General features: G+C 45.0%; 1 protein-coding gene across 1 annotated transcript in view; it reads left to right on the top strand.

Moving 5' to 3' along the window:
- The window catches only part of ADCY7 (adenylate cyclase 7), a 441560-nt gene that overhangs the window by 198518 nt on the left and 215147 nt on the right, over positions 1-27895 (top strand). Inside the window, exons 6-7 of the mRNA XM_078670626.1 lie at positions 17686-17831; positions 25688-25799. Coding sequence (XP_078526752.1) covers positions 17686-17831; positions 25688-25799 — 258 coding nt within the window. The remainder of the gene's footprint in view (positions 1-17685; positions 17832-25687; positions 25800-27895) is intronic.

Genomic DNA, 27895 nt, shown 5'->3' with positions numbered 1-27895 from the left:
ATGTATTTAAAAAGTAGGACATGTACATTTATGGTTTTACATGCCCGGGTAGTAAAGAACTCTTACATTTGTTTTTCACTACTGAAAGACCCACCTCTCCTATAGGATAACATTGGAGTTACCTTGTTATATTTCTTAAGTGTAATTTCCAAATGGGACCAGGCCAGCATTCTGTTTGGTGTCTTTGGAATTGTAAATTCAATCCTAACTTATGGTGGAGTTGGAGTTTGAATTACAATTTCATTTAGAAAGTTGGTATTTTCTTTCCATAGCCATTTGGTGCCTTAGCCTGTCTCTGGGTCACATGAGTTGTTGTGGATGACAGTTGGGCTTTGTGTATTCCTCATAGACAGCCGCACACAATGGGGAGCTTAGGTGTTTCTTGGTGGGCCGTTACTAGCAGGATGGGAGTGAGAAGCTGGGCCCATCCCCACGTACACTTGAAAAGGATGTGTCCCGTCTCCACACAAAGGGCTTTATACCCCCTGTAGTTAGTCTGGAGCCAGGGCCAGGAAGGTAGGGCACCGGTACACTTTAAAGCAGAGGTCTTCAAACTTTTGTAGGTTGAGCCCCCCCAGCTGAATTTTTTTAGATGTTGGGCCCCCCACCACCTGACAGAAATTTCTGGACTCGACCGCCACGCGCACATTCTGGGCATATTCAGCGAATACCATTCAATACAATAAGAGTGTTTAGTAAACTGCAGGTTTGTGAGTGGGTGGGTGTGGTGAAATGACAGAGGCTTATTACACAGCTCAAAACACCACTTGTTTTCTAGGGCTGCCTGAATGATCAATGACTGATAATAAAAGGGAGCAAAGATAAAAAAAAGTCACATTACAAATGAATTGACAAAAAGAAGTGGGGACCGGGAGCTCGTTAACATTACAAATGAATACATACTTATTTATAACTATATTTAGCAATTTGCAAGCTGTTTAAACACATGGCTGACTGGCATTTTGCGCACCTGCCTGTGTAATTTTAAAAGAAACTTTCAGGGACGTTTTAAGGATTTTGTGGCCAGTGGGCCAAATTTTTTTTGGGGCCCCTGTTCAGACCAGCTTTGATTTTATGATCTAGTCTCAGCTCTTTCATGTCTTCTTTGGTCAAATACTAAATGTTTCTTCATAGGATATTCAGGGATAGTGATGTGTGTTTTCAGTTTGTAACACAACAGCAGTTCACTAATATTACTGTAAATAATCTGTCACACCCTTCTATTTCTCATATGTGAGGTCATGTATTGATCTAAAATAAACTTTTTATATGGATGTTGCATGATGCATAAACACATTTTGTCTGCAAAATGTATGTAATAGACTTATACACATTGAAAATTAATGATTGAAAAACGCTATTTACAACATTGTGTTTTAAAATGATTCAAGGCCCCCCCACCCCTCCCACACACACACACACTCCCACCCCCTTTGAAAGGCTGGGGCCCTGGGCCAGAGCCTACTTTTTGTTTTTTTACAGAGATTTATATAGCGCGAACTTGACCTGAATCAGGTATCAGAGCGCTTTACACAGCACCAGTTGCATTACATGAGGACATATTCATTTTCTTTGTCAGGCACTGGGAGAATAAGTGATTTGCCCAGAATCACAGGATGTTCAGCTTAGATGCCGAGACTCGAACTCTCTCCGTTCTGGGAAGAGCTAACTCTCCCAGGAGGGGGTTAATTCATAGAGCTGAAATGCTTCAGCTGCAGTGGGAGGCGAGGGGTCTCCTCTGCTAAAACCGAAAGCGTGTCTGTTTGTTTGCTTTCGTTTTTAGCAGAGGAGACTCCTTGCCTCACACTTTAGCTGAAGCTAACAGCTCCGTGAATTAACCCCCTCCTGGGAGAGTTACCCAGACAAAAGGACGGGCACCTCCTGCCCCATCGATCTCCCCTCCCTCCCCCTTCCACATACCGGAGTCCTCTAAGAAGATTTGCACGGAGGGAACAAAGGGCAGATTGCAGTGGAGGACGCGCCCCCCCCTGGGAAGGTGTCATGCCCCCCCAGGGGGGCGCGCCCCACAGATTGAAGAACACTGCTTTAAAGACATGCCTCTAAAAGCTTCTCTCCACTTAGACACAACTGAGCATTAATACTGGACCCCAGTCACCAACTCTTCAATACACTTCTGGGCCTGTGGATACACTGCCAGGAAGAAGATCTGCTGTGCTGCTGAAAGGACTACCACACTCCTTGACTGCTGGTCTGAAGGAACTTCTGCCCTCCTGTGCTGACCAGTTGCACTCTTGCCTGGGTGAGAAGGACTGGACCTGCATCTCTTGAACCTAGAACTCAGCGTGACCCCAAGGGCTAGTTTGCTGGCCTCCTGATATGAAGCTTCAGGGACACAACAGGCTTCTTACAATCTTTCACCTGCACCTGGACTCTCCACTATGTGAGTCAACCATGCCCAGGGTTGCCACCCTAATCCTGGACCCTTGGAAGTGAGCTTAAGGTGCTCGGCCAGCCTCTGTGGATCCAGCAGACTCAATGCATTTCCTCTGCTGCGTGGCACAATCCCGTACAGAACCAATGCTTCTCCGCTGCTGTATGGAGACCAGTTGAAAAGACCGGCAACACCTTCGGGACCGCTGCTGCATGTGATGCATCATCGGCCAGGCCCTTGCATTTCTCATCACAGGCAGCCTTAATGACGTTACTGAAAGCACGCATCACAGCCTTGTAGCTCCTTGGAACCGACGCATCGCCCCAACTGTGCACAGCATCCTCAACCCTGGACTTCAAATTTAAAGCCCCGTCGAAGGGATCCTCAATTATGGCGCAGGCTCTGGCATCGAAGCCTCACTGCATCGCGGAACTGGTACATTGCTTTGGCTGCGTAATGCATCTTTGATGCGGGTTCTTGCAACACTCCACAAACCAGGATTTAAGGTACTCTGTTCAGCAGACCTAACTGGGTCCCTGTAGCCGGCCCATTCTCCATCTCGGTTTGGCAGCCGATTTTTACTTTTTAACACTATTTTCACCAAAATATTTAAAATTACATATCTCCAGTTCTACTCGTTGTATTTGTGTTATTTTTGGCCTTATTTTATTTATTAAAGAAATTTCTATTTTTATAACTTGGTACGGGATCTTTTTTGTGTAGTGTTTTCACTTAGTTACTGTTTGAAGTGTTGCACGAATACTTTACACATTGCCCCTAAGTTAAACTTGATTGGTTGAGCACAGGTTAATTTAGGGTTGGCTTGTGCCAAGGGTTGTGGTTGCTGCTTGGCCAGGGCTCACACCCCTGTCAACCAACAAACCAAATTCTCACACCGTTCCTGATCAGTGTGCCAAGCTTACCTTCTACCCCCTACCAACCAGACAACACTATTAATGTGTGACATTTAGTTGATAATCTAAATTTAATATTAGACATGCCTCAGGGTTTGAAAATTCTTTGGATTAGATTTTCTAAGTGAAGAAATACATTTGTGAGTCTCTGACAACTTTGAGTCTGGAAGATTCCTTTCTGTACCGTAGGAGAATCTGCATTGCTATGCTATGCTCCAAGAGACCGACCTAACAGTAGCAGAGGGGCAAAAGGTATAGGCTAAATGGCGAGGCAGAGTTGTAGCCATAGGGTTCTCATCCTAAACTAGAAGAACCCTGATCTGGATAAGCCCAATGGTCTCCATCGAAGTTATAGTGGTTGATGAGGGCAGGCTGAACGGGTGACTGCTCATGATAGGGAGTATATAGATGCACTCAACACTAGCCAGTCCTCATTCTTTGCTTCCCTGTCCCTGGTGTTGGCATCATGGCTTCATCTCCCATTAATATTAGGTGGTGACTTCAGTTGCATATTAGATGCACACATGGACCGCTCATCCCCCCACCTACCAAATGCCCCACCGTTCACTACTGCGATATCCCTACAAAGCTGGCTACACACTGCGACCCAATGGACATGTGGCACCACAGATACCCCCAAGCCTCAGAAGACTCTTACTATTCAGCACTCTATGAGGTGCATGTCTGACTAGATTGGTTTGTTGCACATACCAGCCTCATGCCTGTCATTCATATTATAGAGCACCTTAGCCGTGCCATGTCAGACCACATCCCTCTACTACTCCATTTAGCCTGGGAACATGGCACTCCACCTATCACCACATGGAGATTCCAAAGCACCGCCTTAGATTTGGTGTTTCAAGACTTACATGGGGAATTTATTGACACCTACTTCAATGGAAATGCAGATGAGACTCTCCCTTATCTGAGAGGCATTTAGTGTCACTCACAGAGGTCATTGTATACAGGCCTCTGTGGAACTGAAGAAACAACTACTCAACCCAACTTTCTAGATAGCCGCATACAAGACTTGGAAAGCCAATCAGTCACAGGCATCTGAGTACATGCCTGCCTATGAGCCACTAGGGATGAACAGGCCACTTGGGAAAGTACGACGGCCTGCCACTTGACTTTTAATTGTAACCACTGGCTCCCAAATAGATTGAGCTTTATATTGAAGCATATACCCAGGGTTATCAGCTGCCCATCACCTGGGAGGCACTAGTAACAGATCTACTTAAACCTGGGAGAATGCAGGAACAACTTTACTCACTTTCAGTTCCTAATGTGTATTATAAAATATTGAGATAAATCACAGACTGGCACCAAATCTTACACACTTAGTCCAACCCAACCAGAGTGGTTTTATACTGGTAAACGCACATCTCAAAATATCCGCAGACTGTTTAAAATTACGGAAACTGGTCTGAAGCAGTGGCCGAACTGCTGTGGTAGAGATTGATATAGAGAAGGCCTTAGACTTCCTTATTTGGAAATTCTTACATATGGTCATGGCCCACTTTGGCCTGGGGCACATTCCTTAAGTAAATTCAATTACTCTATGCTATCTCTTCGGCCTGGGTACGTGCTGGCTGAATGATATCAGAGTCCTATAACGTCCATAGAGGTACATGGCAGTACTGCCTGGTTTCCCCTCTCCCGTTCACCCTGGTGTTGCAGCCCTTTGCAATTTGATCCTGAATGATCAGCAGAAACTGGGGAATACCCATTGACATGGGTACAGACTCAATTTCTCTATATGCAGAGGACATTTTGCTTTACGTCAGAAACGTGGGTATTCATGTAGCAGAGATCGTCGAAGAGTTGGGTGCATTCGGCTGCATTTCTGGGTTGCAGGTAAACTGGGATATGGCTACCATATTCCCGAAGCACCCTCGAACTCCGCCTGAGTGGGGATCCACAGGGACTCTACTTCCACGATCGTAGTCCACTACCTTTAGCTATATGGGGATATGGGTCCCCCAAGCTGAAACATATGTGATAGACGAGAATATTGGGCACATGGTGCGATCCTCCTCGCCCAGGTCTCCTTTTGGCATATCTTCCCGTTGTCAACGATGGGCAGACTAGCAATGGTAAAAATGGTAATGCTACCTCAATTGTTTTATTACTATGCCAGCCTACCTTACGCGCTGCCTAGGTAACATTTTAAAGAGATGGTTGTGATACTACATGACTTGATTTGGAATAGGGGCCGCCCTAGTGTTGCTGTGGCCACCCTGAGATGATGGATTGATCAGGGAGGGCGTGGGGCCCCTGACTTCGAGCTCTACTACCTTGCAGCGCAAACGCAATAGCTTTCGGGATGGCTAGCTGGCTTCTTTTTAACTGAGATTGGCACTTCACAGAGAACTAATGCGATAGACTGAATGGCACAGTGGGTACTATGCCCTAAAAGACCACAAAACGATCAACCTCTGCTTTCCGGGGTGTCACAAACCTGCAATTGGTTGAACCTCAGTTAGTCCTGAGCCACTAAACCATTTGCCCCCGATATACCTCTAGCACTTTTATTTACAATCCTGCCTCCTCACAATAAATCAATGACAGTCCACTGAGCGCACACTAGCCTCACCACAATAGGGTATCTTTTCGAGAATGGGACGATATCTGCTTTTAATTCATTGCAGACTAGCTCAGACACCTTCCATCCACAGTCAGCTTCTGGCGAAGATGAGGAATTTTTCTCATATTACCCCTGAGGCACCACCTACACATAGCTATATCAGGATCAGACTAATTATGTGGCCCTATAAATAACTGTAATCCCTTCTCCCCCCTTGGATAAGCTCAAACCTCACTGGGAAATAGACTTGAACCACACATTCACTGACAAGATATTGAGAAACTACTCAAATATCCATGCAAGGTTTCCCACAATGCCTGACTGCACTAAATTCAATATTATCAGCTTCATGGAGCAGATCTATCCCCCACATTCTCAACAAGATGTATCCAGCTTCCACAGCACACTGTCCCTGCTGTCAAATAAAAAATAAAAAAATTAAAACCTATTTTTATTGACATTTTGTATTTAACGCTTTAGTGTACTCTTATAAATCAATTATTCCATTTCAATGTATTTTTCTTTACAGAGGCAATCGCGTATAAATTCCATTCTGATTTCACAGCTTAAGTCTTACATGTGTTTCTTCTGAATGTTTACAGAGTATGCGCCATGTTTATTGTCGATTCAGTGATTCACTGTTATATATACTCCAAAATAAAATAAAAAATAAAAAAAACAATTGGTAAGTACCCCTAGTAACGTTTCCTATATCAGGGTAGACAAAATACATGTACATAAATTTATAGGAAACAGTTCAGCATTTGGACCAATAATACATTAAACAAAAAAGTACAAACCAAAATGGACAAAGTATAAATTCATAATTTATTAATACAAAATGTATGTTCTTTCCTTTCCAAAAAATACATGGCTACCTGATGAAGGCTCAGCCGAAACGCACGTAGATAGTATATTTCATTTTAGCTATGAAATGTTGTGATTAGTTAAATGTTGGGTGTTAATTTATTGTATTAGTTGTGTTTCAGTGTCTCTTTTCATAATAGAATGATTTTTTTTAAATAAGTAAGTGTACCATTGTACATTTGGCGATCCATGAATTTAATGAATTAAGATGCCAAATAGAAACTGACTAAAAATACTTGATACGGATTGCAGTTTATTGATTGTACAGATATATCTATATTTATATGGTGCCACTGTTTCACATTTCTATATTTATAAAAACTGAAAGGAAAGAAAATACATTTTTGTACTCCAAAATGTATAGCATTTTCCTAATGCCCCTTCCATTTGGGAGGCATCCAGCACCTGACTGGGGCTCGGCAATGTCATCTATACTTACGGGATCAGTTTAATAAACTGAACTACTAACAAAAACCTTGGGCAGAGAGGGTGGTGAGTGCAGGTCCTAGTGGGGAGTGTGTAGGTTATCAGCTATGGAGTACAGTGAGGGCTGCGTGGTGGGCTTCACCTTCATTTTCATGCCCTTCTCAGCTCGCATGTCTACCCCTCTGATAGGGGTGTGTATGTTATGGGATGGCCACCTCTGCCCATCTGGGCAGTTGTAAGCTCTAGAGCTATTGCAGTGAGGCGCGCACATTACTCGCTCTCACTTCCGCTCTCCCCTCCCTCACTACTCGTTTGTGTCGGGTTATCCAAGACCATCAGGGCTTCTTTCCATTGGTCCGCTATGTGGCACTTCCATATTCCCCTCGCTTCCTCCCAGCTCAGCGCTCTACCCTCAGCTCCAGCCCAACCAATTATGTCCCGGTTCCAGCTGACAATCTGTGGCCCGGCAGCGGACTTCCAATCCACTTCTAGACCCAAAGCTAGTTCTATTAGTCTATTCCCCACTTTCCGTTTATGTGGTCGGAGAAAGAGTCCCAGCAGGCAGACCTCCACAGTAGGGGCCAGTTCCTGCCCCAGTGCATCTTTAATCTGGGCTAGTATCGCTTCCCAGTATGCATGGAGATTGATGCAGTCATGTGCATGAAATCAGCATCTATGTGGCCGCAGCACGTGCAATTCCGCATTTCCCCCCATACAAAACAATGAGGCGATGTGGTGTCATATAAGCCACGTGTACTAAGTTGAATTGCGTGTTTTTGAGATGGATATTTCGGGAAATCTTCTTGGGGGATCAAGGAATCTTGCCCCACTCTGCGTCTGTGAACTCCCTCTCTACTACCCTCTCCCACTTCCCTCCGATTTCTGTTAATGGGACGAGGGACGCTGTGACTATGGCATCATGATGCCACTTCACTTGGTGCCTCGCAGTGCCCAATGTGATCAGTGAGGGAAGCACAAGGTGTGTCTCAAGTTCCTCTCTAGCCTTTCCCCACAACTGCCCAAAGGTGCGGGCCAACGCCTTGTACTGTAGGAATTGACCGGGGGGAGACCACAACCGTCCAGCAGTTCCACAAACGGTATTAGGATTTTATCCTGGTAACAGTCTCCAAACCCGCCTCCGTCCAGGGTGCCAATTGTTCTGCCGTAAATGTCGTAGGGTCACCGTGAGGAAGACCCACTAGTGGTAGCATAGTGGTATACCTTGGCATGGCTCGAAAAATCTAAAAATTGTGACAAGACCTGCAGGTCTAGTAACCTAAAAAAAATACTTGTAATGCACTTAACCTCTGTGAGCAAATGCGACAAGTTAACAAGATTTAAAGGCATTTTTATTGCTCATTCACTTTGTGAGCAATGAAGATGCCTTTAAATCTTGCTATCTTGTCACATTTGCTCTGCTTTCAGAGACAGAGGTCAAAAGTCAGTTTATCTTCCTACTCGCCAAAACGGGCAAGTAGGACCTAAAAATAGCTTACCCTAATAAAATTTTGCGACCGGGCGATTGGATTTTTCGAGCCCTCTTTGGGGACCCTCCTAATCTCGCCTAACATCGCTTCCAGGTCTGTAAGGCTGTAGTTTATAGCATCAAGCGGTATGGAACTGCGGCTGCCGGCTCCAACAGTTTAGCCAACAATAGGCTACGGCATGAGCTGGGTTCCGTCAAGCATGTACCCTCTGCATTCACCCCTTCCACCCACTGCGCCAGCCATTGCAGCTAGGCAACCAGTATGTAGAGTTCAAAGTCCGTTACCCCTAGACCACCTTCGGTCAACTGGCACTGCAGCGTTTTCAAAGACACCCTCCGCCGCCCTTCTCCCAATATCAGGTCTCGTATTAAGGAATTCAATGGTCGAATTCAATGGTTGAAACCACCCCTGGGGCATCAAGGTCAGGAGGTTAACAAAGAAATACTAGAGGCATGGTAGCATGGCCATCTTAATCAGTGAAAACCTGGCCATGATGGGCAATTGCAGGGTGCGTCAAAGGAGAACACAGGATCGGAGGGACCGCAAAGTCCTATCCAGGTTCTCTTCCTTCAGGTCGTCCATAGAGTGAAACACATGAATATCCAAGTAATCTGCAAGCCGCTCGACAAGCGGTTAAATTGCCGGGGCAAATAGAAGGGGTGAGAGGGGGGTCTCCCTTGCCGGGTTCCATGTAATATCTGGTACTGGGGAGATACAGTTTTACGTGTCCTAACCCTCGCTGTGGGGGATATGTACCGAAGTTGCACCCATTTCAACCAGCCCTTCCCAAGGCCCATCTGTAACATTGTCTCAAACAGGTACTCCCAGCCGACCGTGTCAGTCTTTTTTCAAGGTCGATCGAAAGTACCACGGTCTGTGGCATGGACTTCGCCTGATCATGGTAAAGGATGGAATAAAGTCTACGAAGATTGTAGGAAGTGTTGTGGGACGGAATGAAGCTGTTTTGATCTGGATGTATAAGGGACTACATGTGCGGGAGCAGTCTAAGTGCCGATAGTTTGCTGAGAATCTTGAAGCCCAAATTGAGCATAGACAGCAGTTTATATTCCCTAACCGCGGCTCCCATGTCTGCGGCATTGGGGAGAGGGATCACCAGGGCACTTTGAGTGGACTCAGGGAAACCTCCTAGACGTAGAGATTCCACATACAGAATCACCAGTTGCGGCGCTAGCTGGGCTGCATATCTTGCTTAAAATTCTGCAGGGAGGCCATCAGGCCCCGGTGTCTTGCCCGACGCCATATCCGCAATGGCCCCACGGACTTCCTGCAGTGTCAGCAGGCCTCCAGCTCCTCCTGTGTCTGTCTGTCCGGAGTCCGCAGCGGCGAGTGGCCAGGAAGACTCTAACCATGGAGCGAGGGGCCGATACGGGGGCCGAATACAGTTTCTCATGATATTCTTGGAACGTAGTAATTGCTTCAGGGGTGTAGATCAATTTACCTGATTCCTTCTGGGCTCGCGTGATCGGTGCCCCTCTAATTTTGGGTTTGATCAACCATGCCAGCAGAGAGCCGGCCTTCCGCTTTTGCCTCTGCACCGTATCCAAATACTCCTTGTGGCTATGGCATCTCAGCATTTCTAATACATCATTATAACTTGCATGCGTCTCTTGCAATTGCACCGTGGATGCAGCGTCGTATCCCTGGGTGTTATCTAATTGGCGAATCTCAGCCCGAGGTGTAGTAACTCTTGTCAGATTTCCTGCTGCGCTCCAATCAACTGACCCCGGCAATGTCCTCTCAACACCACTTTAAATGCCTCCTACTCTACTAACACAGTGGAAGCTGTTTGAGCGTTGGCTGGAAAAAAATTATCAATAAGGGTGCCCAGGGATTCCTGGAAGGGAGCATCTTCCAACATCAGTGGGTTCAGCTTCCATAGAGGGATCGGCGGGCGTCTCCTCAAAGGCTGATGGATAAGTAATAAGGGACCATGGTCCGAAAAGATCCGTCCCAGGTATTCTGTGTGTGTGATGGAGGTAATAAAGGCCGATGTGGACAGGAATGTATCCAATCTGGTGTGCGCTTGATGTGTTGGAAAGAAGTAAGAATATTCTTTATCCACTGCATGCTGCACCCTCCAAATATCCTCCAGTCCCCAATGATTTATCCAGCTGTATAACCCTGATGCTATGCGATTGGCCCGTGCTCCTGTGAGAGGGGGGTGGGAATGGTCTGCTACAGATTTTTTGCAACACAATTAAAGCCTCCCACTAGCACTACATACCCCCATGCATCCAGTCATCCGAGCCGAGAGGGCAGCGAGGAATGCAACTTGATCTAGGTTAGGTGTGTGCACATTACTAAGCATCACTTCCCGACCTACCAGCCTCCCTACAATAAGCACAAATCTCTCTTTGCTATCTATTACAGTGTGGGTATGATCAATGGGGAACCCGGACCGTATCCAACTCAATACTCTTCTAGCACAGGCCGAGTAAGTAGGAATGTATGGCTTTACAACGCGTGCTTTTACACCGCGTGCCGTTACAACGTGTTTTTTTCAACGCAAGTCGTTACCACGACTTGCGTTGGAGGGGTGCGGACTTAGGAATTTTTTAATTTACTATTCTAACACCAGCCTACGTACAGTAGGGAAGGTGTTGGATAGTAAATTAAAAAATTCCTTGTCCTGAAGCGCCCTCCAGCGCAAGTCGTGGTAACGACTTGCGTTGAAGAAACCGCGTTCTAACTGCGCGGCGGTGTGACAGCCGCGTCGTAAAGGCTGTAAACCATACGTAGTTGCATATATCTGTCCTCTCCACCTCCTGTGCAACTTTTTGACCTCGCTGCCAAGTAAGTGAGTCTCCTGGAGGAGTGCTATATGGACAGCTCTCCGCTTCAAGTAGGTATACACGTTGTGCTGTTTAGCCATGGTCACCATCCCTCTTATATTCCAAGTTATAAACGTAAACGTATCGTGTGCAGGCAGCATAATGACACAGAACGTCTCCCCAGCTCGGCTCTGCAGACCTCCCAATTTTCAGGCCCGCAGTTATACACACCTACCCTCCTCTGCAAACTAAATGCTAGAAACCAGTAAGAAAACACCCATGTCAAACAACTCCCCAATCCCAGGGCAATCTGACAACGGTTAGCCGCCCAAACCTTAAGTAAATCATCGGCAACTAGTTGAGGTCCAAACCCACTGTTGTGAGGACCTTAAGGGGGTGTGGCAGTTATCGCAAAGGAACCAAGAACAAGAAAAGCTGTATATGGTGCACCAGCCCCAGTTGGCTGTACCGGCAGGCGCCAGGGAACCCAGCAGGCAGCCCCTTGCCCCCATGGAAGCCCCCAGTAAACAGTGCCAAGCATTGATATCAAATAATCTCAACAGCTGTCTTCGGGGTCACCACAGGTAAGTTAAGGCTACCACTGCGGGAGGAGTCTGATTCCGACCCTTTGGTCCCTCTCAGGGAACGGGATCCTCTTTCCGATGGCGATCTCCTGCCCTGCATGACTACCGCCACAGCCTGCAGCACCTCGGCTCTCTCTTTCCCTGTTTGTGAGGAACTCGGTTTCTATGAGGCACCTCGCCCCTGCTGCCTTCTGAGTCATTTGATAGGTCATTTCCTGGGGTGGCACTGCAATCCTCGGTGCTGCTTGTGGGCCCTCCGTCTTATAGGCTTCAATCCATTCCCACGCTATTTTGGGATCCTCACAGAAATGTGCCTTCTCACCCAAGAGTATACGCAGTCGGGCTGGGAATATCAATGAATACTGGAGGCCCTCTTCTCGTAGGGATTTCTTGGCCTCAAGGAAAGACATGCGGCATTTCTGTACCTCCACTGTGTAGTCCGGGAAGAGTGGAACTTTACTATTGTCCACCACATAGGGGCCCACAACTCGTTCCTTTTGTAACAATGTATCTCTGTCTTTGAAATGAAGCTGCCTGGCCACCACTGGGCGCGGAGGCCGCTCGGAGCCGGCGGCCTGGTAGGGACGCGGTAGGCTCTCTCCAAAGTGTCAAATGTTGACAGGCCCTCAGGTGCGACCAACATTCGGAGCCAGTGCTCAAGGTAAGCAACCATGTCATCTCTTTCCGCTCGCTGAGGCAGTCCATGGACCCTAATGTTGTTCCTCCTGTTCCGTCCTTCTGCATCCTCTGAACTCCATTCTAGGGTACGGACCCTATCGGATAGATTCCCTACTTGAGGTGTCAGCACCTGTTGTGCCTGTGCAATGCCTGCAAGAGAGTACTCTGTCTACTAGTTTCACATGTTCTGCTCTCAATAAGCCCAGCCCCACTGACACCGTACTTATGTCCTGATTTAGCGTTGGCTTTGTATCTGCTATTGCGTCAAGTATTCTGGTCAGTTGCTGTTGCACAGGGTCCTCAGGGGGTTACTGCCCATGTTTTTTTGCACCTGTTCCTGGGTAATCCCCTATAGGTCCAGGGCAGCCCCTGTCTGCTTCGCTCTAGGCTTGCCCATCGGGGGTGCTCCAAAACCGGTATCTTGGTGGTGCTCTCCTGCAGTCAAGCAATCTAGGCCTCAGTCCACCCCAGTGGTACTACCTCCAGCAGACTCCCAGCAGGCCGCCACTCAACCTGGGCATCCCACTTTGTATTGCCCCGCCCACAGTCCACGTTTCTGAGCGTCCGCCAGGTGGCCGTCTCCATCGCAGTAACAGAAGTCAGGTACCCTAAAGGCATCCTGTGAGGCCTGTTCAGCACCTACTGTATTGGTTCTGGCCTTAGTAACTTCTTCCCAATCAGACAGGCCTCGCTTCCTCCTGCGTGCGCCATGACAAGGGCGCTTCCACTACAGCCGGGACCGTCCCGCGCAGGTGCCATCCACTCGAACCAGTCCCAGGGTCTCTACAATATGGACCAAGGCCCTGGATCTCATGGTCTTGTTGGTTCCCAGTGCACTGGCCCTCGGGGCCTCTTTACTGTGGCCAGGTCACTCTCCTAGGGCTTCCCCACAAACCTGACTCCCACTCAGCGAGTGCCTCCACCCATTTTAGTGTCCCAGAGTCCATTTCGTGTGCCGTCAGTGCCCCCTCGCCCATCGACTCCACCGGGTCTTGATTCAGGCCCCGACAAACCACCACCACTCCCTACGGCCGCTCTTGCAACCTCGCTGGTTCAGGGTCCGTCCAGGGTTCAGGGCTCCCGCTTCAAACGGGACTGCCATAGTGCTACCAAGGCCTCAGTCGGTCATCTTGGGGCGCCAGCCGCACCAGACAGCCCTGGTCTCATAGCTCTCTCCACTCCCGCAGGATGTCCTCGCCCAGGCTCCCTCTCACCTGCAAATTCTCTCTGTGAGACGTCTGTCTCAGGCCGCCTTTATCTCCTCCATTGTGCTGGGAGCCTGTACTTCTGCTGCCGGACTCCGTGTGGCCCCGTCGGGGTGTCCTCCGGGCCTCACCTAAATGCCCTGGGCGCTGACCGCTCTCCCGCTGCCCAGGTCCCTCCGTTCCCTCCGCACTGTGGGACAGTCGCCTCCGGGAGACCTCCCGGCTGATGGGTCGTTCTGTGACAGCCCCCCAATCCAGAGTTGCCTCGGCTTCTTCTGGCACTCCAGGGGCCTAGGCCGCCATATTGCTGGGGTGCGGTCCGCAATCCCGGTCCCGAGTCTCAGCCATGCGGGCTCTTACGGGTGACCGGCAGCTTCTGGCGCTCACTGGGGCTCCCCCGGTGCACCAGCCCCACCCCCGCCGAGCCCCAGATCTTCGGCTGTCGCAGATAAAGCAGGATAATTGGCAGGCATGCGCAGAGCTAGAGGCTCACACGTCTGCTACTTTAGGCTGCCAAGCCATGCCCCATCCCTTCTGTCGCATACATAAGGTGGATTTCTACCACATGATGTCTGGTAGCTTAGGTTTGGCAACAAGTTCAAGCGACATACAAAGTACCACTGGTAGGACCTATTACACTACACGGTCGCTTGCCTTTTGGGCTCTGCCCCCCGCCCAGAAAGATGCAAAGCAGGCACGAAATTCACTGACTTTATTGCTGACCCTAGCAAAGCTGCCCATTGCTATGAATTGCAAGTCCCCCTTTGGCCCTCCCATACAGCGGTTCATAACCTGGGAAAGCATAGCCGTACATAGAGAGGAAGCAAGAGGCCTTTGTAAATACCCGATAGCGTGCGAATGGAATGAATTATTAGCAACCCTCATAAAAGGCAGGTATAATGACTTTAGTCCCCCATAAAACCAATGTGAATACCATAGAGGACTCCCCCTTCCTATACATACCGCTCCCCAAAGACCGACAGCTAGACACTGCACTGCTTTCCCATCCCCTACTCCATAAACGATAGAAACATTTGGGCATCTCCCTTCCCTTATTTCAATCCCTAGGAGATCAGTGTCTATGTACCCTCCTTTTTGAGGAAAGTGGCTGGCACCCCACAGGAGCTGATGGACCTGCATAGTTGTTTCCCCTTCACACTGACCCTCCATCTTTATTGGCTTTTGGGGAAGTGTTACTGTCACTTTAGTTATTTATTCTTTTAACCTGCAATACATAGCTTACTCCTGTAAGTAAACGCATGTTCTTTCATCTCAGTTGACCTTTACGCACAGCCAATGGCGTTGGACTGAGATGGCTAAGCTCTACTATGTTGATCAATTGAAGCCTCCCACTGTCTTGCAATGCAAATTTTGACTTACCAATATGCCACCATGGGATTGGCTGTTATGTATCGACTATGGATAGAGCTGTGAGAAAATATGACATTTGTAATGTTGTACAGTTTTTCTCATGTTTGTAAAACAATAAAAATATATATTTTTAAATCCTTGAGTCTGGCAGGGGCAATGCATGCAGCTTCATGTCTTCAAAAGGTTTGATCATCTGACAAAATCATCTCATTTTCTCCACAGTTGTGCAGCAAAATTCAGGGGTCACTAAAAGCAAATGGCCATCGGTCATCTTTGCTTCCAGTATGGCTCTTTCAAAGAACTTCTGCTGGAGTAAAAAGTTACCACGGAAAAATAATATAGTTCTAGAGGCAGTTTTTATTGAGGTGCAGAAGAAATTTTACACGGTCAGACAAGTGAAAGTTGTAGGCGTGTTAATTCTGTCAATCCCAATCCCAGTCACTTATGCCTGGAAATACATTTTTAAACTAAAGACCTGGGGTCTGAGCCCTCTACTTCTTCGCCAGTGCGCAATACCCTGAGATTATTTTGACATTGTTGATGTTCGAAGTCTTTGCGCTTCCATTTTCTGTCGAACAGTTAACTTTCATGCCATGCAGTTTACTTGGTTGTCCTTGCTAAGGCAAATTCTGCCTCCAAGGTGTACTCTTCAACTCCCTTCATCCTTACTGCAATTTTTGTACACCTCTTGGATATCTTCCGATTGACACCTTGAATTTTCCTGGTGAGGTGTTGACCAGTTGGCTGTCCTTACAGGTGTCTTCTCAGTAAGCCATGATGAGTTAGTACATTGTACCAAGAGAAGGCTCAGCTCCTTCTTTTGTCTGCCCCTCCTGAGAGAGAGGAGAATCTAAGCCTGGTCATTTTCACCAGGGTGAGATGTATGGTGGAATTATCCCATTTTAATGGTGTTGGATTCTTGGTTTCAAATAAATAGCCCGAGCCCTCTCATGCTGAGTCTTTCGGTGGGATGTGGGCATTTGAGAGTACAGATTAAGTGTCAAACTAGGTGAACATTCACCAATTGCAACTTTGTGGTATTCAGAAACATTTGATGGCACATTCAAGCTAGGATGTGTAAATTACATATTTGTTTGTGAAATTCAGGTAAACAAAGTGAAATGACACAAAATTTCATGAAATGTAATTTACCAGTATATGAAGTGAACTTTTCATACAAGGCCAGAGGTTGAAGTACACAGAATCTATTGGGAACAATGTTCCCATTGCTTTTTTTAAAATTTGACCAAGATAGTTACCCTACTTTTAGGCAGGAAACTACCCTTCTTTCGTTGTTAAGGCAGAACCTTGAGTTACTTCAGGTGAAAGGGAAGGAGGGAGCCTTCCCCACTCTGAAGGAAGAGACCGATAGCTAAACAAGAAACACACATTTCTATCCAGAGTGTCTGACTGCCACCTGAAAGAAATTTAAATGTGTTCGATTAGTCAGAAAATCTAAAGGGTTCTTGGGAGCCAGTACTGCCTTTTATTGCAAGAATCATTTGAAGCATCCAGGTGACGAGTTATTGTTTTGGAGCGGCACTTTAAGTCTAATACCGTTCTGGGATGCCTCCCTTATATGGAAACATATAAGAAAGGTTTCGCACTAGGTACTTTCTCATTGTGTACAACTAAAAATATACCTTTGTAAGCACTGCATCTCATACGTTGTTTAATCTGAAGCCGCTTATCATATACTGTGTGTAATGCACTTTTCAAACTAATGATTTACCTATCCACAGGGGTTTCTGTCACAGGCTGGGACCTCATACCATTATAAATACACATCTTTGTCCCCAAGTGCGTAAAGAAGGATTGAAATCAGTGACCGTACACTGCCCCCCCACCCCCCAAAGTAATCACACTAACCAACTGAACATTCCTATCATAACAGTGCATTTCGAACAGAATAATTTAACTTACATTTAACAGCGCCCAAATTGATGGGAGGGTTATTTCTCCGGTGGAGGAAAATGTTCACATTTTACATTTCAAATGCATTTCTTTTCATCCCAACCAGTGAACATGTCAAGCTACATGTTTGCATGGGAAATGTTTAAAGATGTGAGTACTCGTGGCAGTCTGCGACTGCTGCATGTAGTTCCCGGAAGCACGTCTTGTAACATTTTTAAACTCCAAAACGTCCAAAGCATGCATAGACATTTAGGCAACATCGTATGTGTTAGCCCATGAGTGTACATTTGCAAATTTACAGTTTGGTGCTTTACGAACAGTGCTCTTAATGACTTGTTTTCTTTCTCAAGAAATACAATCACATTTTTTTGACACATCATGGTAACCATCATTTGAACGTTTGAGGAAACTTCAGTGCTTGCGTGTCAGGATATCATTAACGTCTGCGTGTCCTTTGTCTCTGTCTAGGAAAACCTTCTGTTATCGGTGCTGCCGGTGCATATCTCGATGGAAATGAAGCTGGCTATCATGGAACGCCTGAAGGAGAACAATGACAGGAACGTGCCCGATAAAAACTTCCACAGTCTGTACGTGAAACGTCACCCGAACGTCAGGTAGACAAAGCGCCTTACAGAGTGATGCATGTGCGCTGCGTCCTGTGCCTTGTTCTCGCATGGGCGACTTCATGGGAACCAGTGGGGTTGTGCTGTTCGAGCCGGAGCTGTCATCCCAGTAGACCTGCAGTGTAAAAACAGTTTTTTTTACTAGTTGAGCTGGTCCTTTTCTGCATGATTCCCACCACCCGGGGCTTGCACACTTCTGTTCTCAGGTTATAGCCCACTTCTGTTCTCAGGTTATTAATACGCTGTAAGCACAGCCTATTAAATCAAATTCAAAAAAGCTTTATCTCGATATTCAGAATATTATCATAAAAGCAAGCATTATTAAAAACAAACATATAATCACAAAGTGCCAGTTGCGTTACCATCATGGGTACACCATATATTTTAAAAACAGGGGTATGATCTCAAAGTGCCAAGTGCATTAAAAACAAAGAATAACAATAGAACAGCAAACAAAAAGAATCATGTACATTAAGATCTAATAGGTTAAAAAGGTCTAAGATACATACGTATATATCATATGTTACATCAAGTTCCTAAACTTTACCAAAAGTTTCAAAAATTTAGCTAGGGTGTGGACCACTTCCATATTTTCTAGCCGTTGCAGTCTAAGAAAAGCGTTTCTACAAGACCGGAGGCCCCACTCCTTAAAAATTGGTTTAAGTAGGATCTTTCTTGGAACCTCATAAAAATTGACAAAATAAAATACAATGCATATTAGTTTGGGGGGCGAGATCATCACAGGGACAGGGCGGTAAATCTCTCGACCAGTCGTTACAGGCTGGGAAAGTACTTAAGCGATGAAAAGATCCCAGTCTAAACCTTGAGAGGAGCATTCTAATGTAACAGTTGAGATCACTTGCAAGGTACAATTGGAGTCCCGGTTCAGAGGTGATTTGCTGATAAGCTAAAACAGAATTTTTAAGTTTTTCCGTAGACCATCTTTTATTCACTAGATAGTCCATTGCCAATTTTCGCAGGGCTTTCCTAGGCATCGTTTCCATACTAGATGGGTTCTTAAAAAAACTCTGGATGGCCAATCTCGATCAACATTGTTTCCACATAGGACAGCCATTTAATTTGCCTTATACCATCAAGGTTTAGGCAGTCAGAAATTATGTTACGATTAAAGGCTGTCTCGGGAGTAACCCACAGCTTATGCCATAGCAGGATAGGCTCAATCTTTATAGTATCAGAAATATAGGGGAGACCCAATTCTACATGTGAAAAATAGCTAGCTGAGGATTTAGGGACCCCCAGAAGATATCTGAGAAAACAGTTTTCAGATTGCTGAATTGAAGTTATAGTATCAATCCCCCAGATACCAGAGCCATAAGTGGCCGTGGATACACATTTAGCCTTGTATATTAAAATCAGCTCCTTGACGGGTCTACCCTCAATTTTTGCCGCAAAGCTCTGCAATGCTCCAATCGCCCTAGAGAATGCTAATTTTCTAGCTTTAATTGCTGTATGCCAGGAGCACTTCCGGTCAAACGAAATCCCAAGATAGGGAAATTGGTCTGTTGTCTCTACCCTTCTACCCTCGAGGAAAATGGGGCAGGGTGCTTTCTTTGTTCCACGGCCACAGGACATGGAAAAGGTTTTTGATATGTTAACCTTAAGTCCCTTTTCCCTCATAAAAAGTGTAAACTTTGAGACAGCCCTCTGTAAGCCCAACTTGGTTTGCAACATGATGGCAGCGTTGTCCGCATACAAGAGAATGGGGACGGGGTGACCCCGGACTGGGGGGTAATCATACTGAAAGCCCTTAAGGTGGTCGCCAATAGAGTTAATATAGAGGGAGAAGAGTCGGGGCGCTAAGATGCACCCCTGTCTCACCCCCCTCTTGATGGAAAATCTTGACGAGCACTCCCCTCGTTGTCCAAAGCGCACCCTCGCCCCAGCATCTCTGTATAATTCCTTAATAAAGTTAAGAATTGAAGGTTCCATACCCAGGCCCTCAAGTGTGGACCATAACTGATTATGGTCGACACAATCGAAGGCTAAACTCAAATCAATAAAAGTATAAAAAGGTTCCCTTTCTTAGCTTGAGTATACTTAGAAATTAAAAAATACAAATTTAGACTCTGCTCCACCGTTCCCATACCAGGGCGAAAGCCATCCTGGAGGCTAGATAAAATGTTGCCTTCCTCAGTCCATTGTTGCACACGCTTTAGAATAATGCGGCCAGCTACCTTCATTAAGGCATCGAGGAGGGAGATCGGACGATAGCAAGTTGGATCATGCCTGTCCCCCTTTTTTAAATATAGGGACAACTAACGCCTCTGACCACGTTGCGATAGGTCCATGAGTGTTGGCACAATTCATCACAATGGTTAATAAAGGGGCCAGAGATCAATTTCAGCTTTAAAAATATCAATAGGTATCGCATCCGGGCCCGGTGCCTTGCCTGATGGGCTGTCCCTTATAGCCAAAGTGACCTCCTCTCAAGTAAAAACAATATCCAAGGGGAGGGTTCCCAGGCAGGATCTACTATCATCGCAAGACGTGGGAAGATAAATGATTGGGAGTGGATTGTCATACAGATTTTGGAAATGAGCCACCCAGGTATCCCCATTTATGGCTATATCTATCGGCTCAGAACTTTTGTTCCGGACAGAGGGGGCATTTACAGCCTTCCAAAAGGCAGTTGGATCCCTGTTTTCAGAGGCAGATATTAATGCTTGCCAGGCCTCATGCTTCAGGGATTTCTCCCTAATCTTAATTGCACGGCGATACAGGTGTCTGGCCTGTCGGACCTCGCGTGGGGATCTAGGTGTGGCGTGTAGGACCTTTTTTAGGGATTTTAACGCAGATGTGCAGTTCTTATCAAACCACCCTTTAGGTTTGTTCGGGCCTGACCTGAACTGGCGGCAGAGTAGATGTTTTAAGGATGCTTGTATCCTTGAAAAAGAATCCAAAATTTTGGAGGGATCTTCCAAGGGGGATAAGCAGATGTTAATCTCTTCCTTTCTTGACATAAATAATTTATCAAGAAGCCCAGCAGGGTTAACCTTATCCCATTTAAGCGTGTAACCGTTGGTGCGCCCAAGGGAAATAGGTTGTTGATAGGTGGAGCAATTGTCCCTAGGTGCCTGCTTATGTAGGGGCTTGTTTATAGTAAATGAGATAGCATAATGGTCGCCATAAATAGCATCTAAGGTTTTCCATGATGACAGTAAATGGGCGTGTGTTTTGGCGAAGAGCGTAAAATCTATTACGGTGTTGTAACCCCTCCCGTGAAACGTTGGCTGAAATGGTAGGGGTGGTGAGCATAAGTCGTTAATATATGACAAGTTGAAATAAAAAAGAAAATTATTTAAAATGTCCCCCGTTTTAGAGTGAGTGAAATGGTTCGGAGTATCATCCAGAAGGGACCCGAGGCCGCAAATACCCTTCGGGCCATGCTGGCAGATATTACAATTAAAATCACCCAACCAAGCAAGGACGCACTCCCCACCTTCAGATTCTTTTAGAGTGGTAATCGTTTGGCTCAATTCATCTATAGTTCTTGATAAGTTTTCTAAGGGCACATTATTATAAAAGTTTATTCAAATCAAATTAACAAAGTTACCCCATCTGATCATAACAATCTGATAAAATTCAGTGGGGATATGTTTCAACACAGTGAGTCCACTAGATATACTAACATACACACATAAACCGCCCCTATTTCTTCCCTGGGCACTTGCTGAGGCTGGTGAGTGGAAGGTCTGAAACTCAAGAAGATGGACGGGATTTAAGGCCCATGTTTCCTGGAAACAAAGGATGGTGTAGTTATTAACTAATTCCAACCATGGTTAGAAGCTAGTTTTGATTGCCAGGCCTGCCACGTTCCAATTAAGAACGAAGTGGGGGGAAGATTCAGGTATTTGTGTAGGTTTCATGGAAACAACCCCTTTTTCTTCTCCAATACTGGTGGAACATGGTATAGTAAATAAGAGAGTATGTTGTTTCCTAGCCTCCCCCGCTAGATTAATTTCTACTTTCTGAGGAAACGGGGTCGAATATTTTCCAAGGGTGGGCTCACCAAGTGTGGTAGAGATGACAGGTCTGTTAGGTACTAAGTTACACCCTGAGGCACAATGATTTTTCGCGTAGCGAGAACGTAAGTTTAATACAGTTTTTCACATTTTAGCAGGCTTCAAATGCACGAGATGGACCCTAAACTAGAAGACAAGTCTGGTTGTGATAGAAAATTATCCCCCGATGTTATTCGGGGGGACTCAAATGCCCTAGTAGTTGGGATAAGTGTAGCAGTAGCAGCTTCATTGGTTATTTTACAATTAATCGGTTGATCGTGGAGACATCCTAATTGGGAATCAGGTAGTGCCAGTCATTCATTTTCATCTAGGCCAGAGAGGGGATCAAATGGATTGTATAATGGGATATTCCAACGCCCATTTGAATTTGTCTGGTGGTAAGTGCTAACAGAAGGGAGAAAGGACCTATTGGAACATAGGGGTGGGAAAAAGGGGGAACATTATTGACTCCGTATCTTGACGCTGTGAATTGAGAATTGCAATAGGGGGTTTGCGAAGGATTGAATCTATTCAGGGTTGGTGGAAAATTTAGAGGGTTCATCAGAGCTTTAGGATAGAAATAGCTCAGATTACGGGATGAGACACTGCCATCACCTGTCTCTGGGAACCAATCACTAATATGCGTTATAACTCTATGATCCCTAAAATTAATTATCACAACATCCCCCTCGATATCTTTTGGTCGGGGACCAACCCAGTTACATCGTCTAACAGACACTATATCTCCGTTTAAGTGTGGTGGGAGAGGTCTGTTAGTGCATAGCCAATAAATGACTTTGTTTTTAAGGCTAGCATAGGTTTCTATACTTCCTTCTGCCACAACTGGAACTCCAGTCAGAATGATGACGTAGTTTGATGCCTCAGGGGGTAGGTCTACATAACTTCTGCTATTAAGTTGTGCCGTGTACGTTTTGGGTGCCTTAGTTGGAGCTGTACTTTTAGCTGTAGGGAATTTCGAAGAACCTAATTTAGTTTTCTCTCTATGTTGCTGTTGAGACAGCTCCAATCTAGAAGGAGTGGTCTGGGGAATCAGCTGTTGAGACAGCTCCGATCTAGAAGGAGCGGTCTGGTTTGGGTATGGGGTACTCCGCTTGGGGCCTTGTTGTTGTCTGTATAGGACATTTAGTTAGTGGGCGGTTTACCTGGGAATTAGTTTGTTTTGGGACCTCTTCGTTGGAATTGGAAACTTCCAATAAACGGTTCATTTGATCACCCAGCCTTCTAACTCTCTCTCTGAGCAGTAGCAAAAGGGATTTTAAGAGGCATTCCATAGCCTCCATTAGCCCTTTTAAGGACGAACCTTCTGAGAGTAAACAGCCTATTATTGGCGCATCTTAGATTATCGATAGTCCGAGAACAAACAAGCAGCACTTCCTACAAGGACCCACAGGTGCACCCCGCCTCTCCTTCAAATATGTTATGTCCTTGTTCTAGGTAGAGAACGCACTACGATGTAAATGCACTGAATGCATTAGAACCCATTGTACTAGAATTTAGTATATGTCATATGGTATGTTTCTGTTCAATTACTGTGGTAGTTTACTTGTACCTTACTGGAGCTGTGGGTCATGCTAATACGTGTTCCTCAACTCAATAAAGGAATTTACTTCTACACCATGATTCAGTGTTCCTTACAACACTGGCGACGAGGATTGAATTCCTTACAACAATATGCCTCATTCAAAACTTCCCTAATAGTGGATGCAGCTTGAGGCCTAGAAAGACACCCTTTCCTTCCAAATGATATACTAATGAAGACATCTTTACACTTTAACTACATCCTTGATGTTACAGAAACCACCACAATTGACCCTAACAGGATGTTGTTACCTCAAAATACAGTTTTTCCCTGGAAAAAGGGAGCCATTGAATGGAGAAACAGAATTTTGATTGAGGTTCTGAAAATGGTTGCATCGGAGCTAGGAGCACTTGATGGTCTGCTAGAGCTGGCAGTGCCCCTTATGGGGCTCAGTTGATCCCTTAGGACCACGAAAGGCCTGAGTTAGACCTGAAAGAGGAGGGCAGACTGAAGCAGGGAAGTTGTATGTAGGTAAAGACATGTCAAACATCCTTAACTGGCTGCAAAGATGAATAGAAAAGACACAGCTACGGGTTTCAGTAAAACATTGCGTATTGACCTCAAGTAAGAGATTGAGCGAGAATCAGGTTGGCGCAGTGGTGGAATGATGATGCAGGGGAATTGCATTCACCCGGAGGGAAGAACCGTGGGCACATTGAGTGTAAAGGAAATCAGTTCTTGCAGTGGTAAACTCGGATGCCACTGACAACCCACACAATATGCCGCTGGAGGTCAGATTCTAAGCCCATTCTCTGCTCCTTCAGTAGGTGCAGCTTTGAATCCCACTGTCCGCAGATGTTTTTGTTCAGACACAAAGTCTTGTTGTGTGCATGGGTGACTGCTGGTGTCTTCAGCCAAAACTTAGGTTTAGCAATATCTTTATCGTTAGTCTAGCTCTAAAAATGTTGACGTGTTTTAGGGTCTCTGCTGTGGGAACAACTGGAGGACATTGTGAGATGCATAATATAAGGTATGTGCATCTGAAAATGGAAACTTGTACAACTGGCATGCATCTAAGAGAAGCCCTAGAAGTAGAGGTCCCACTTTTAGAGGTCACAATATCAGAATAGGATGGGATGGTTAAAAAGAACATTAGGCCATGCTTTCTTAAAGAGAAGCTTTTTGATGAATTCAACACCCTCTCAAAAAGAAACAAACCGGTTACGCTGGAGCTCAGGCAGCATCTGCATTTATAGAAAGGCAGCAATTGGATACACCAGATGAGATTGACAGGTCCTAATTGGAGTCCTATTTTAAATTGTATTTTTATGTAGCTCTATGATCTAAAAGTTTTTTTAATCATTTGCCACATCTTTAGTTCTTTCAGTCATGCGTACCAATAGAATGGCACATTCGATACCTATGATTCCTCAGTGTCTATCGATATGACCTTTGACCCAGGAATATAACAGTCAGACACTATAAAAGACTGCCCTTCTCATGCCATGTGCGCCTGCCTCTAAAATGGAGACATTGCTGTAGTCAGACATTTAACCAAGTAACTATTTTCCCCGATTGTGCAAACCTTACCAGTTGATGAGAAGGGAAGACTGCTTTGACATACAGCAGAATTTTTTTTTAAAAAAAAGGAAAAAACGCAAATGCAATGCCAACAGGTTGGAATAAATGATTCATTTTTTTGTCGTTAGTGATTTGCCTCAATGCTGATTCATGCTTCCATCACAGATGTTCTCAAGGTTCACCTGAAACTGAAGACAAGTTTTAGAACATAAAAGGGGAATGAATGCTGTATGAATGAGTCACACCGGGTATTACAAGCAGTGTATACATCTAGGCTTTTCTTTCACTGTATCCAATTTTGCATTTGTTTCACCAATGTATTTTATTCTGGAAGGTAGACAGAACAGTATTCATAAAACAACAAAACTGTGTTACCATGCAAGACAAAGTTTTTAATTGTTGACGAATACCAATTTAAAAATAATCGGCTTTATGGCCTGGGTATTTTTTTATAACAATGGAATCTATTGTGTTAGTGTTCTAAAATATTTAACATCTAGGCCGTAATGCCACAACATGTGTTGCACAATTTGCCTTGACTCGGATAATGTGCAACAAAAAGTTCCTTTCCGTGACGCATAATTTATTTAGCACTGCCACACAATTTGTCCTCCTCTACCACATAATTCCAAACAGTTTTTTATCACTTCTGTTTGTTTTTACCAGTAGGCTGTAGAAGTTAGTTCTCTTCACTCTCTTTGCAGTATCCTGTATGCAGACATTGTCGGCTTCACCCGGCTTGCTAGTGACTGCTCCCCCAAAGAGCTCGTGGTGGTGCTGAACGAACTTTTTGGGAAGTTTGACCAGATCGCAAAGGTAAGTTACTAAGGAGAAGCCTTGCCAGCTTACCACAACAGAGGAAACCGACTTGTTGTACAGCCAGGTTTACATTACTAAATTACCACTTACCTCACTACACGTTTAGCAATCTCTTTCATAATTAATAAAAATGTTAGTCCATAAGGTTCATGTGTTTTTATCTACCCTAAATGCAGTAATTAATGTTTGACAGGTTGGCTGATGGAAATCTCAAGTGAGGTAAGCACTGCATTTTGCTGATGTGAATCCCAATTTCTTATGGCTGGCCAGTGTACTTTCCAAGTGGTTTTCAAATGTTCTGTCTCCTGCTTTGGTGCATGTTGCATCTTGTCTGCTTGGAGTTGTCCATCATCCAAAAAAGTTCACCAAAGGTCTAGATGGAATAAAACACAAAGCAGAGGAAATAGATGGACTCCGTAACTAGGCAGCGTACTCCACTAGTAGCATATTGTAATCTGGTGCAGTAATTAATGTAATTTAATTTTTTTATTGCAAGCCTTTGCCACAAAAATAAAAAGGTTAAAAAAAGAGAGGTGCAGTTGTATGAAAATGACATTGTGATTTGCAGTATGCAGTGACATTATTTAGGTGACACAGAGATGAAGCATCACCAGTATACAAGGTCTTGCCGGTAACAAACCACCATGCATCTTGGAGGTGACATTAAATGGGGTATTTTTGTGCTAGTGAACATTTGAAAAAAGTGGCAGTGGGTACATTGTGTTATCTATGTTTTTTGAACATGGTTCCCATTAAAGTCCATGGCCAATGTACAACATTTCAAAATAAAAAATTCAATATATTGTTTCATGGATTACTTTACATCACTGAATCGCACAGCAATTTATCAACCAGTGCGCAAGTGACATTTGTGCAAGGAATATGTGATAGTGAATGACTCAATTAAAGACATGCCAAGAAATGGGTATTGATATGATGGGATTTTCGAGATTCTTTGCCCGTCATTTATATTGATTGTTCATATCATCATTTTGGGCTTGGGTGAAAGGTTTAGGTAGTCATAACGAAATCAGTCTCTAGTTTCATCAATAAACATAACATGTATATTTGTAGAGTGCATCATTCGCACTCCTCTGCTCCCAAGGAAGTCTCTTGAAGTTATTGACAAATAACAGATATTTATTGCTATGTAGATGATTGGTACTCATTTTATTGACCATAACAGATTGGAAATACGAGTAAACCTAACAGTATTCAAACCTGTGCCCATTGTGTTCAGGACAGAGGTCTGTTGTGGATCCACCGAGCCACCAGACCAGCATTTTTAAAATGTTTATGGTTAAAAGTCATATTAGCTTAGTAGGATTTAATTTTTCTATGGCATTTAATTTTCCAAACATTATTTCATGATTGCCATTGTATGCATAATTAAAAAATAATGTATTTTTTAAAAATCAAATGCATGGGAGAGAGGGACATAGATTCGTTCTGCAAAGGTAATGGCGTCATGTACTTACCTGCCTCCTAGGAGCCCCAGCTTGACCTCTGCTCTTTTATCTTAACTGAGGTCGCTAAAACTCAGGAGGACAACAAATTGCTCCTGGAAGCAGTGGATTGGTGGTGTGTAGTGTGCACTCTCTGGTAGTTTGTTTTGGGATTATTATTGGATATGAAGAACCATAAGTTCCACTCCCCTGGACCTATTGAGTGAAACTACTGATGAGCGTCTTATAGAAATTAATAGATTAATATTTACATTATAGGAGAGTATCAGGAAAATTAAGACCAGCGCTTCTGGCAAAGACCACGGACCAGATGGTGTCCTTATGGAGCTCTTTGAGAATTCCTCTGACTAGTTGACCTCCTACAGCTACCAGGCTTTTAAACGTGGCCAGCAACTCTTTTACCCACATCCTAGTCACATTCTATTACTGTGCTTTGATCATCAAGGTAGCCTATAGAGATATTACAAAGAAAGATTAAACTTGGGCTCAAGAAAGGGATTTTATCATGAATACCCAGCATGGCTTTAGAGCTTTTTCTCTACCGCAGAGCACTGCCTACATTTGCACTTGGTTGTCTGTAGATACTCTGCAGACTTTGAAAGCGCTTTACATTTTGCATTCATGGAT

This window comes from Lissotriton helveticus, chromosome 12, assembly GCF_964261635.1.
Source record: "Lissotriton helveticus chromosome 12, aLisHel1.1, whole genome shotgun sequence".
Taxonomy (NCBI): Eukaryota; Metazoa; Chordata; class Amphibia; order Caudata; family Salamandridae; genus Lissotriton; species Lissotriton helveticus.
Note: the sequence above shows the minus strand (reverse complement) of the source record. Positions and strands in the feature narration are given on the sequence as shown.